Here is a 14,165-nt window from a genome sequence, read left to right on the forward strand (position 1 = left end):
TTAATGTGGCTTCGAAAACGAACCTCCGATTCTAAACTATAGACATGGGAACAAATTAATAAAATCATTTACACAGCGCTTTAAAAAACTTACATACCAAACTTGAACTCTGAGGTACTCTCAATGTCTTTTTGTATGTACTTACTTACATCTTGTTACAGAAAGTCTCCCAAATGGATGTGATGTTTTTAGACATCTTCACAGACATAAATGACTTTCTGAGCAGCTATAAAGTCCACTGTTACTGGATGTTTTAGCAGACTTTACACCGATGACTTTAGCAGATCTGCCTTTTCTTTAATCATGCAACAGTTGCAGATTATTTTTCTCGGACTCAATGTGTATTTAAGTGATTTTTACCCTGCATTCGCTTTGCAAATCCCCCATAACATTGGACATCTGACGAACCTGAAATAATTCCGCCTCAGAGTTCAGTTGCAGTCCATCAATTGCTTTTATAAGACGCTATGCATAATTTGAGCATCCAATCTAAACGACTGAAACTCAATTTCAATACATTTGTTCTCAAAGTGTTTTCGCTCGTAGCTTCAGCTTGGCTTGTTGTGTGTGGGAACTTGGCTGAGGTTTAAGTCTTGCTGTATCTGGCCCACTTTCTTGATGAAGATGTTAGATAGGTCATTTGATTGGAGAATGTTTACTCTAAGACGACTGTAAAGTCAAGAGGTATGTTATTTTTAGTCAGGCTTCACCCTCAGCCATGACACTGAACAGTGGAATTGTTTCCCCCCCCCTCCGTGTAATGAGTTCTCCCGTCTGCCCACTGGTCAGACTGCAGCCAAAGTCCTGGAGGGCTCCCACCAGCAGCACGGCTTTCTGTCCATCACGTACACCCAGGCCGTCACCAAAAACGTCCGTCACAAACTCACCACCCGGCCCGAGCGGCCGGCGCGTGGCGGCGCCACCACCGCCAGCCAGCGGCTGACCGCGGACCCCCTGGCGGACAGCGCGCCTCAGTACCTGCGAGAGATCCTACTGACAGCACAGCCCTTCGATGTGGTGCTCTCCTGTCCCTTATTGGCCACCGTAGCGGGGGTGTTCCAAGTAGGACAAACGGGCGTCTGTCACTTCCTGTAACTTTAGCTTCTCTTTTAAATAAATGTTTGCAGTACTATGGTAAACTGATAAATGTACAGTAGGTTTAGTGTCAAATGAACTAAAATATACAATCATTTAAAAATCAATTGGCATTTATAGAAGAAATATGACGCATTAGTTAAAGGAAAAATGCATATGTGTACAATAAGTTCCAGGTTTTCCTTGAAATCTTAAAGAAACTCACATTTCTTGCAGTTTTATTTAGTATTTTCATCTGAAATAAATAAAACAGATCTTGTGAATTTATTGTTTGTATTCTTTCTATGGTCTCTCCAGGCCACGGTACCAAGGCGCTACAGGGAGCACAGGAAGTCCACCGGTCAGCCGATGAGAAGCCACACTCTGACCTCCCGGTGTCTGCCTCTCATGTACATCAACACCAGCGTGATCCGGGTCTTCTGCCCCGGGTCACCGGACAAGCACGCGGCGTCAGGTTAGAGAAGAGCTTGAGTTTTTATTTCACATGGAAAACAAACAATGGGACACTGTTGGGTCACAGGCTGGGTTTTAGATTGCTCTCGTCTGTGGTGCCTGCATGAAAGTCCCCGTCATGGCCGACCAGACATAGCAGAGACACCACATTAGACATTTGCTATGAGAAAAAGTTGAGGTTCTGAACCACAGTTATATACACTCGTACAGAATACCAAATCCTTGTCTGTCTGTAGTAATGACTAACAGTGGTAAGGCTGTGTGTGTGACTGTGTCTGTGTGTGTGTGTGTGTCTGTGTGCGCGCGCTGTCTTCACGTCCCACATTATTTACGTACGTTTGTGTATCATGTGCACTGTGGGGGTTCACATTTGTTTAAGCATTTGGAAAAGTGTGCATGTAGAATAAATGTACTTTTTATATATATATATATATATATATACTTTACTGCACTTTATTGAGAGGTGTAATATTGTGACACCTCTCAAAATAATGGAGTCCAGTCCAAGACTACTGCAAACGACAACCTCAATAATAGACAATAAAGTCATAAAGAACGCTCAGCAAAATCATTATAAACTCCGTCGAGGCAGAATTTATGGAAAAGCTGTTGCTTTGAATTGCAGTGATTGTACAGGTGCACCGAATAAAGTTCCCCTATATTTGATTGTGTGTGTCCCACTAGATCCCCAGGTGAAGAGAGAGGACACCCTGGTCTTAAAGCTGGGCTCCCTCAGCATGGCTCCTCAGGCCGATAACCCCCTGACCCGCACCGTGCTGAGAAAAGACATCTACCAGTAAGACCAACTCTCTTCTCTCTACAACCTCGACAAACAATGGATATTCAATGTTTTCAATATTAAGTCAACCATGTGAGTTGTTTTGTTTGTTGTGAAAGTAATCTATGTAGTAAGTATGCAATTCTAACGGGATTATATATGTTATAACCAGTCGCACACACACAAGTACCAATTTTAAACCAATGGTATTTTTCCCTTCTCCTCTGCTTGCACATCTTTTTTTTTTCACTGCTTCATACAGAAGCTCTGAGAGGCAAGTGAGAACAAACAAATTCTGGTGATCCATTTTGTGCAACTGTTCTTACAAGTTTGGCCAGGATCATTTTTGTATGTTATGATATTTTTAATAATTTTTTTTTGGGGGGCCTAGGAAAACAGGTGGGGTAAAAAAAAAGTGTTACATTTCCGCCACAAGAGGCTCAAGCGGACCACTACCTCACGATCTAAATAAGACTAAAAGCATGTTTCTTTTAGATAACGTGCAGGAAGTAGAACTCCGCTGGTCCAATTAAACCACCACAACTCTTGCTATTTGACCACAGTCCACTAAAGGTGCCATTCTTGGCCTCAAGCACTCCATACAAGCTGTTGTGAGGCAAGTGTGTCCAATTCCACGGCGGCTTTTAGGGCACAGCGAGTGGCAGCGCCACGTAGTGGTCAAGCGGCTGCAGCAGTGACAGGGAGCAATGAGTGACACCTTGGGGGTCTGCCTGGCCCTCCAGCCGAAAAAACAAGACTGTTGACACAAGCCCCACCCCCTCACCCCTCACCACCGTGCCATGTGGATCAAAGCAACTAGGCAGGGAAAATCTGGACTTCTGAGGGAAATAGCTCTGCACAAAACACATTTTCCTTCCTCTAGGCAGCTAAAAGAATCTGGATTGTGTCATAGCTGCCTCAAAAACCACAGCCCCACTGTGTGTGCGTGTGTGTGTGTGTGTGCGTGCGCGTGTGCGTGTGTGTGTGTCGGTCAAAGAGAGAAAGAGCATTGTGTGAACGGGCAGATACGGAGCTGGCAAACACATGTAATGAGGGAGATAAAAATGCGTTGTGCAGCTGCAAGTGAGATGTGAGTTGACACGAGACGTGAAGTGGAGAAAAATAAAGAAAAGGAGAGGAGAGGCCACTTCAGGTGTCCAACATTGTCCAAATGTCTTCCAGCGGAGCCGAGCTATGTCACGCTCAGTCGCTTGTTTGATGCATTGGTGCAGAGATGGTAATGATCAGTAACCATAGCTACTGTTTTGCTGCGACTTTTGGGGAGTGTCTATGTGTCTTTCTCTTCATCCCCTCTAGTCTCACACAGTGCACTGTGTTGAAATGTTTGCCCTTTGTTTTGGTGCAAGTTAGCACAGCTAATGGGTAGGAACAACTCTGTTGCTACTAGTTCCCTAGATTTATTTTGTTGACATGTCGGCCGTGTCGTTATCATATCGGATGATAATTGACGATCTCGCGGGCATGGAAAATAATCTGGAGCTTTTCTCAAGACTTTTTTTGCCCCCCACAAAAAACCCATTGAGACCAGCCATGCAATTTTACCCCCATATTGGCCAGTAATGTTCCGCCTGTGGTAATTAGAAGGTCGGCGGCTCTTGCGGCTGTGGTACCCACATCTGCTTGTAGACGTGTGTGTGTGTGTGTGTGTGTGTGTGTGTGTGGTGTGTGCGCACGACGCTCCGCCCGGGTCAGGCATGCATTCACACCCAGATGTGCAACGCATGCCTGTACCTACGCACGCACACACACACACTGTTGTCACAAACACGAGGAGTGGCCATGTGTACAAACACGCCCTCATTGGCTTAACCTCGACACACAGAAGCCGAGAGCCACCGCTTCCCCCTCAGCAGCGAAACCCGGGAATTATGTCAGACCGCTCTCTGTGTTTATGTCCAACCGTGCATTATCCTCACCACCTTCCCACGGTCACATCTCCATTTGCACTCCCGGGGTCACATGTTTGATAACCCTGGCATTAGGGAGTCGGCGCCCCGCGACGTGCTTCATCTGCGAAGGAGAGATCCTCTGCGTGTTTACAATCTGGAACCGTCCGTGGGGAGAAATATGTCCATTTGGTGCAGTTCTTTTTTAAAGCCCGCCGCTAATTACATCCGTTGTCATAATTGAACGACGGATCCGAGCAGCCGCGCTGTTATCGTCTAACTGTACGTGAAATGATCGCCTCGCGGCGTCTACAAGCAGGATTCACTGTAAATGCCACCCTGCGAGAGAAGACCAGAGTGGAGGCTCCAATAGCCAGCGTGTGTAAAAACACCCTGACCGGAGCGCGTCGAGCTAACACCGGCTTTCGACACACTTCAAAGCTCCCCGCGGCTTCCCTTCCACCCTCAAACCTGCAGGCCACAGCGTGTATATTTATCATTTGTCCCGGATGGATTTCCTCAGAGAAGGTCAAACAAACCTGTGTGACTGGAAAGCCGCGAGAGCTAAGCCGCGAGAGCTAAGCCGCTATCCACCGCCAGGTTCATTTGGTAACAATTAACGCCGCTCCATTTGATCGTGTGATGTTGAATCTTGTCTCCCCCAAAAAAAAGCTGCTTCTCCGCAGAGCAGGAATTATGACACAGAGCGGCAGCAGGCTTCTCCCCTCCGCTCTCTCTCTTTCTCCGTCTTTAGCTACAAGGCCGCTGTCAATTTACACAGCTGAAATCATTTTCCTGCCTCGAAAAAAAAAAAAGCGGCCTTTTTTTTCCGAGTACATGAGCGCCGGCCCGGGGAATGTCCAGCATGCATTCAGCCCCTGGCTTTCTTGTGGTTTGGGCCCTCAGTAAAAATCTCACAGATCTTTTTATTCCTCTCATTCGCTCTGTTTTTCTCTTTTTCTTTTTCCCCAATGCAATTTTTGCACCCATGGAACACTTAAATTGAAAGCTTCTTGTACACCGGGCTGGACGGAGAGCGCTCTTTTCAAGTAGCATGTGTCCCCCTTTTCAAAGGATGAATGTTAACGTGTCTGGATGTTTTTGCCATTATCTTAGTCCATTGAAAATGTATTGAAACACTTCATTGTGTTTTAGCCAGGTTTTTAAAAAAAACATTAAATATATTTTCTTTCTTGCCTAAAAACAAATACAAATTAAAAATGTTTTACATTCAATACAATATTGTACATGGTTTCCCACGCACATTTCTTTTAAATGGCACTGTTATAAACTTATAAACTACTGATTTTACAACATAAATCAGTGTTTCAATACAGAAGCAGTTTGAAAAAAGACAGGGAAAGCCCCCCTCTGAATCTATTACTGAGAAGAAGATGAATGTTATGTCGAATTATTGCTTTCTGAACATCATTTTCAACTTTCCAAAGAAAAAATAGATGACTTATTTTTTGCCCCTCCCTTCTTACCATGCTTGCATCCATGTGTCATCCCATGTTTCCGTGTGTTTGTATGTTTGTGTTTGGGCTTAAAATATCCTCCATTTCCCGACATCCCCACACCTCGATGACACAGCTCCAGATTCCATCACATGTTCGGTTACCTCATGGTCTGTCCGAGGGAGACTGGAGGGGGGGTCAAAATATGTTTTTGTTCTTTAGTTTGGATTAGCGTGCATGCCTGCGTTTCCACGGTAACGGCAGACACGGCCGCTGCGTCAGCGATGACGCTGGGCCAAGTTGACGCGGCGTGTCTCCTCCTGTGTCTTTTTCTCACACACTTTCCAAAATATGTCTCGCATTTTATTTAATTATCTTTCTTTCTTAATTTTATCTCCTTTTCTTCTCACTCTTTCTCCATCATGCCTCATCTCCACCTTTTTATGTCGTCCCCAACTTGTTTTTTTACTCTTACTGTCTCTTCCTCTCTTTTTTTCCTTTCATGCCCACTCGAAATGTTTGAGGGAGCAGTCGTGGTTCTTTGTCTTCTACAGTAAACGTATCCATATTTTTTTACAATATTAATATCCAGAATTGAAATGTGAAAAATAACAGATTTAGAGAAAACGTCTTCCAGCACATCCAATTAACAATTCAGACTTTTTGCAGAACTTAAAAGGACAGGTCATCCTAAAAAATAAATACAAAATATATATATATATATATTTTTCCTCTTACCTGGTAAAAAAAAAATGATATTGCTGGTGAAAAATGAGGATGAATGTCCAATATAATGGGACCATATGGCGCTAGCCTTGTGGTGCTCTAAGCGCCAAGAAACCGCGACGTCTGCAGCTCACACCAAATCAATCTAGATTGATCAATTACAGATAAGAGGAACAATATTTTGGGTCAACCGTCCTTTAGACATACAACAGTCCCTTTTAATAACAATAACTTCTTAAGAAATATAGATGTAAAGAATTCAATAGACCTGGTTCCTATAAACACTCGGCTGTACTGAATATATAACGTATTTTTACATGAATAGATCTGCTAATCTTCATAGCCGTCACTGTTTGTTCATTCAGTAGCAGCAGTACTTGTACTCTATTAGTTTGAGTGTGGAGCAGCTCACGGGCCGTGCTCGAATGTGCAGACCTGTCCCAGCGTCAGCGGACACCTCGGTAAACTCACCGCCGGTCACTGGGGTTCGCTGCTGCTGCTGCTTTAGTGGCGGGATTAGGAGACCCTGCCACTTTAATGCATTCTAATCTCTTGTCCTCACATCGGGGCAGAAGACAGAATGATCCTCTCAGGCGTCTCTTGGACAGCTGCGGCTCACTTACTTTCTCTTCTTTCTCATTTGAAATGCCATTTTTTTTCTTTTTTTCTTCTTTTTAGTTCTCAGCTGATCCCCCTCTTTCTTGTCTTCCTCCTCATCTTTCTTTTCCTCCATTTAAAAAAAAAAAAAAAAAAAAAAAAAAAAAAAGTAGCCCCCCCAAGTTCCCAGCAAATGATTCATTAGATGCTTCAGTGCACACTTGTCTCATCACTCACTCCGGTCGGCTGCCAAGTGCCCCATTTCCCCGTGTGTTTACACCAGCAGAGAAAAAGTGCGTTGGCTTTGCTCCGCTGCGGTGGCGGAGGAGAGGAGCTGCTCGGGGGCCACACACAGTGACACTCAGTGCCTACACTTATATACACTGATTTAGGGGCTCGCTTTCAACCCCCCACCCACCCCCTGGCTGCCGAGCAGGTTTAATGATAAACTCCTTTCAGTGGCAGCGATGGCAATGATCGTAATATCTGTATCGCCGCACTGAAAGAAGGCTTTGGTGTGATCTTTAGAAGCTGCCACCGCAGAGCAGCAGAAATGAGTATAAATGTGTTTTTGTTATGCGCCAAAAGCACGTTTTGGTAATACGTTGTAAAACTTCTCCGTGTAGTACATTGCTCCCCAGTACTTTTGAGTGTGCAGAGTAGTATTTTAGGACAGTCCAAGTGGTGTCTGTGGGGATTACCCAGCCAAACCGTTGAATCAAATGTATCTTCATCTATTTACGCCCTCCACACTCAGGCTTTTAAAAAAAATAGAATCGGAGGATCTCTACTCCACAGTCAAGTTTTACATTTTGTGTTTTTGTGAAAATATCCCTGGCGTGTCATTAACGCAGAACTGTGGGCAAAACCAAAACCAACTTAGTAAATCTCTTTCATTGCTCTGGTGCTTGTTTGGCTAACTAGCTGTTCCGCTCTCTCTCAGCTGGTTCATGTGAGTATATTGACTTAAATACATGTTATTACAGCAATCCCTTTTGGTGCTACACCAGTGTCTTAACATGAATGTAGTTATGTTGCATTAATTGCAAATGTGCATCATTATCATATGGTAGTTCAGCAGTAATGATATGCTTTTTAGGGAAGAAAGGGGGATAAATAGCACTGAGCCTTGATGCCTCCTTGACTCTGACAACAGAGGAGTCGAATAGAGGGCTGCAGAGATGACCCAGGAAGTTCGCCTGGCACCGGTTCCCTCCACAAAATGCCACTGGGACTTTTGGATTATTGCAGAAAATAGGCTTTGTGGCAAAGAATTGCTTATTATTATTCCGCATTTTGCTCTGCGAGTAAGCGTTTAGCCGCATGAAGCCACCGTGTTTTTTAAGACGCTTACAAGCTTCAAATATATAAATATAAATATAAAATCTGCATGCCAACCACAGACCTTATTTCAGGCCTCTCACCAAGATACCCATTCATAAAACCCATTGACTTTGACACGAGGGAACCGGATGTTCCAAAAATGCTGACTCATTTCCTTAGGCACTCTATATCAGACCCACCTTGCAGTCAAACAGAGGTAAAGTGGCGAATAGTTCAACAGATTTGGTCAGTCAGACTGTGTCCGAGGCCCGCTGGGCTCTGTTCGGGGCCGGGGAGGATGAGGAAATCCAACTGAGATGAGGAGAGCTACACCTTTTTTCTTTGTGAACTGTAAATCATTTCTCTCTCGCTGCACGCCCAATGTTCTCCCTCTCTCCTGCAGAGGACGGAGATAAAATAAGCAAGGATCGCAGAGTCAGCCAGGATAAACAGAGTTTCTTTTTCTTTTTTTCTTTTTTTGTCAGTCCAGCAAATGAAACACCTGGTGCTGGTAAACTCTGCGGACATATTTCACATGGCCCTGACACTCAGGATTAATGCAACATCAAATTGTTTTAAGAACGGGGGACAGCCGCTGCCCACGGTAAATCATACGCCCCCTTTTATTAAAGCTTGCCCCGGAATTTAGGTTTTTTTATTCAGACAGGATAGCCAGCCCAGAGCCGACAGATGAGCCTGGGAGTGTGGGCTCGGCAGGGGCTCATGTTGAAACGGCCCCTCTGGACAACGTGTCGTAATGCGAACAGGAAGTTTAGACTCAGCCACTGAATACCGCTGTGGCTTTGAGGGCGGAATATATCCCCCTTCACCTTTTTTTTTTTTTTTTTTCTTTCCACAAAGTGATATTTGTCGTTCTTTTCAGTGGGAACCGGTGTGATAGATAGACTCCTCTGTCTCCCACGCGACACGGCGAGCATATCATATGACATGCAGGCTGGTTTCCTGGAAGGGGGGGGGGGGGGTCGGAACGCCATTTTGCCTCTGCAGCCATGAGAGAGAGAGACTTGGTTTGTTTGTGTAGCTAATGTTACGAGAGCGGAGCGGAGGAAATCAGATGAATGTTAGTGGATTTGATCTTTGATCCGCGAACCAGAGTACCTGACCGCCGTGTTCAATCAAGTCAACCACTCGGTATGAAACCAATGGGCCTTTTGAAGGGCGCGGCCCACGCCGTGCAGGCGGACCGCCCTTTCTGTCCGACTAGAGACGGATGAGCAGTAAAGCTTATCCTGGATAATAAAATCACTGATTTATAGCTGCCTCTCTTCACCTATATATCATATTTGTATCTTTGTCATCTCTCTCTCTCCGTCCCTCTAATTCCACTTCTCTATCATTGGAGAGCCGGCGACGACAAGCAGCGCGACACTTTGCAAGCGTCTTGTGCTGTGTGTGAGCAGGGAGCCGTATACAGGGTCTCGTGTGCCGTGTTGTGGTGTCTGCTGACTTCTGTGTACAGCCTTGTGGTTCATTCCATAAATATCTGTGGCCTCTGTGATGTTATTCTCAGGGACCTCCGCTCCTTTGAGAAGATTGCGCCACAACACTTGTATTCCTCAGCCTGCAGTTAGAGGTTTAGGGGGATTAGGAGGGAGAGAACCCGGGCCCGGGCCCTGGTATACATTTTTATGGCCGTCTTACGCACACGATTCCAATGTAATGAGCAGAGAAAGTGGAGACGAGGGAGAGAGGGGGGTGTTTGGGGGGGGCGGGGGATTGTAGGACTCACCGCAGGGGAATCAAGCAAGTAAACCACAACTTATTTTCCCCTCTCTTTTTTTGGCACAAAGTGGAGGGGGCGTCCATGTTGATTAGGTCTTCTCCGGGTTCTTAAGTCCAACGGTTTGGTCCAGCCCATCGAAATAATATTTGGATATCCATGAAATGAATATACTCTTCTATCGTCCAAAGAGGATAACTTCTTGTCAGTATTTCCTGCGGCGGCACCAAGAATGAGTCCTGACACCCAGGAGTGAGTCAGCATCTTTTCACTTCCGGTTCCCTCGTCTCAGTCAGTGGAGTCTTTGAATGTGATTTTGGTTGAATGCCCAAAACAAGGTCCGCGGTTAACGCAGTTGAACAGTTTAAAATGTTTTCTTTCTATGACAGAAGAAAAAAAGATCCCCTCTTTATTGAATTTTGAAGATCTTATGTTTCTCAAAGAAGGCGTTGCTAACCAGGCGAGTGAAGACAAAGCTGAAGTACCGTAAAGCTGTATTCTCTCTTCTGTCCACCAGGGGGCGACTCCTCTGGTTGTATAGAAGTCTATATAAATGACTCTACTTCTCTCTTGATTTATTCCCTCAGTAAACATTGTAAACATGAGTTTATGGTCTCAATCTCTAGTTTCAAGTCTTCTTCAATAAAGCATGATGTTTATGACCATAAAGCAAAGGATGCTTTAGGGCGGGGCTTACTGTGATTGACAGGTTGCTACCACGGTGTTGTCCGGTCTGGGAGTTGTCCATGTTTTTGTCTTACTTTAACCTTTTCACCGTGTGTATAATGTTCATAAGGTGGCATAAAAAGCGTTGGCTGCACTAAGCTCCGCCCTCTTGTACCATTGCTGGTTGCAGAAAGCCATGTTGTTGATGGCAAAAATCCCTGCAGCACTCTACCGTAAACCAATATTGCATTGATTTCTGCAAAACAAATTGCGTCAGATGATCAAAATCCTTGTTATGAACTGTCTCTGGTGCAATTATTCCCCTTCTACACAATAAGTGGGACAATAGGTCAGGCCGATAGCCTTGACATTAGCTAAACAAATTCCTCTTCCTCAAAGGTGGAATCGCTCAACCTTTCATGTAGCGTCACCCATCGGCCAACATTTTCATTTGTATATAAGATAGGATCTCCCCCACCCGTTCACATCTGTCTGCTGAAAGCAGAGTGGAGTTCTGCATTCCTTTGTTTTTTGGTGGCACTCGAGGTGACGGACCTCCATTTGGAGCTTCCCGGAAAAAAGCGCTCGTCGTGTTTTGGCATGCTGCTGTCAGTCAGGTCGGGGATGCACGCCGACAGAGGCGAGAGGGATCAGCCCTCAGCTGTCCTGCGTTCATAAAAGGGCCTGAACCAGGGGTCGAACCGCCGGGCCACGCGGCTCACCGATTGTGTGTGCACATGGTTCATCCTGAAGCAGGATATATGGCTTCTAAGAATACCCCGAACCAGGAAGCTGTGCGCTCCGCGGCGGCATGCGACGCACACATTCGACCGGTGTCACCCTGTCAAAGTGCGATGCGTTGCGCGCGTGAAATTGTCCGCGCACACAGGGTTCCGTGCGTGTAGTCGAGCCTCGTGCGTTGTTGTGTTTCAGTTCCTTTTCCCTCGACCCGGCTCATGACATGTTGATGTTCTGGCATCCTGTGTGGTTGGTTTGAGGCTGTCACTGCTCTGACAGCGACACGCTCTGATTGGACAGTCACACAGCAGGAGTGGAGGCCAGGTGGACGGGCAGGAACACTGTATCTATCTATATATATATATATATATATATATATATATATATATATATATATACAGGGACACGCTCTGATTGGACAGTCACACAGCAGGAGTGGAGGCCAGGTGGAAGGGCAGGAACACTGTATCTATATATATATATATATATATATATATATATATATATATATATATATATATATATACATACACTGTATCTATATATATATATATATATATATATATATAAATTATAAATATATATATATATATATATATATATATATATATATATATATATATATATATATATACATACACACAGCTCCTCTTAAGCATGTCCTGTGTGTATTTCTAGACATATCTGTGTGTGTGTGTGTGTGTGTGTGTGTGTGTGTGTGTGTGTGTGTGTGTGTGTGTGTGTGTGTGTGTGGTCAGTAGTCTCCTGCCAAGCAGTTATCAGTAGGCGGCTCAGTGGAACATCGGTCCAGAGCATTCTGAGGATTGAGTAGAAGTCGGAAGGGGGGGGAGAGAAGAAGTCAACCTCAGGAAAGAAGGAATGTGCAGATGCTTTCAAATGTCCATGTGTGAAGCCACAAGCTCTTCTGTGGCTCTGGGAAGCCAATGTGAAACCAGTGGCGTAATTACCCTAATGCTTGTGTAATAAGAGGCACATTACGACCCCAGGAGGCCCAACCAGACTTGAAAGAACCAGGAGGCTGGCACTGAAGCGGGCTCAGAACCGTCTTCCTCCTCCCCGGTCTTCACCAGTTGTTTGTGCTTCGCCTTGCTCGATATCGGATCGCTTCTTCGATGTACAGGATGGTACCAACTCCGCGTGTGCGTTTGATGAGTCCCTCTGCATTCATTTGTTCCGTCTGGTTCGCCATGTGATTCTTTTTTAAATACACACATGCAGAATGGGTCAATTACAAATCCTCTGATTTGATGTTGCGGTCTTGAGGCAGTCGCTTCTCCTCAATCCTAATAAAGGCACCTGCAGTATGATCCAATGCATCTATTACTTTATGTGTCTCTGAATGGTGTGTATGTGTGTATGTGCGTGTGTCTGTGTCTGTGTGTGTGTGTGTCAGTCATGTTACTTCAGCTGCAGGTTTGAGAGAACCGCAGAGGGAAATGCGAAGCCACCGTGTAGACAACTCTACTGCGGTGGTCTCCTTTCTTCTCCACAACTTACCACACTCACACACACACACACACACACACACACACACACACACACACACACACACACACACACACACACAGAGCCCTCCAATCAGCCCCCCACCCCATTGTAGCCCGGGCAAAAATTATTAACTTGAGCAAATATGCTTTGCTCCATGTATTTCTCGCTGAGATGAAAATGTCCGACCGTTGGCAGGACTTGCCTCCATTCCTCAGCGGTGACGAGGAGCCAGTGTTTAAAGCATCATTGTTCCCCTCCTTGATATTTTTCCATCTCCTCCTCTAACAGCAGAGACGGCATTTGAAGGGCTTTGAACAGAGTTTTTTTTTTGTTGAAGGGCCTCACATTGTGTGTAGCCTGGTAATGGACTGATGTTATTAGCATTTTAAAGAGAGTTTAGTTTTATTTTCTGAGGGAGAGATCCAGCTGACAGACACATGTTGGACAGACTCACACACCACAAGCTGACATGTCAGTCTCTGTATGGAGAAGCACGCACGCACGCACACACACACACACACACACACACACACACACACATACACATACACACACACACTCCATGTCACATATTTTGCACATGAGTGTTTTCAACCCTGCATCACTTTCCTTCAGAGTATTTGAAGTGTTTCAGAGTTTTTGAAATGTGGTCCAGTATTGAGGGAGAACGCTGCAGCCACTAAAGCATGCGTCCACTAAAAAAAAGATACAGTAGCTTAGTGGTATCTAAGAGATGTTCAACCTCATGGCTGAATATGAACCTGACTATGAACAATGCAGCATTTCAGTCTTCTCCACGAGTGAGTCTTGGTCAGACACATTAACCGAACAGACCGATATAATTGCAAAGTATAAGTTTGTAAAATTGATTTCTCATTCTTCCTCCTCTCCACCTAACCGTGACAGGCCTAGCACAACTTCATGGTCCAGTCTCAATGTACCCCCACAACTGCCTCTGTTCCTCCCCCTTTCTCTACGCTGTCGTTGCTGAATATGTGCCCCCCCCCCCCCCCCCCCCCCGCCCCCCCTCACTCGGGTCTCCTGGCTACTCCGGCCCTCTCGTCAGCTTCTCTCTGGTCAGCTTACAGGATCCTGTTGAGCATTTCCTGCCACAGGGGCGACAGGAAAGAGTGCGGAGCACAGTCCCGTTTGATGTGCCATCTCCTCTAATTCTC

The 14,165-nt window shown here is 45.3% G+C and overlaps 1 protein-coding gene across 1 annotated transcript in view; it reads left to right on the plus strand.

Annotated features, from left to right (window-relative positions):
- The window catches only part of LOC117727940 (vacuolar protein sorting-associated protein 13B-like), a 305,167-nt gene that overhangs the window by 173,852 nt on the left and 117,150 nt on the right, over positions 1 to 14,165 (plus strand). Inside the window, exons 29-31 of the mRNA XM_034528491.1 lie at positions 790 to 1,062; positions 1,393 to 1,549; positions 2,233 to 2,344. Coding sequence (XP_034384382.1) covers positions 790 to 1,062; positions 1,393 to 1,549; positions 2,233 to 2,344 — 542 coding nt within the window. The remainder of the gene's footprint in view (positions 1 to 789; positions 1,063 to 1,392; positions 1,550 to 2,232; positions 2,345 to 14,165) is intronic.

Source organism: Cyclopterus lumpus, chromosome 25 (genome assembly GCF_009769545.1).
Source record: "Cyclopterus lumpus isolate fCycLum1 chromosome 25, fCycLum1.pri, whole genome shotgun sequence".
Lineage (NCBI taxonomy): Eukaryota > Metazoa > Chordata > Actinopteri > Perciformes > Cyclopteridae > Cyclopterus > Cyclopterus lumpus.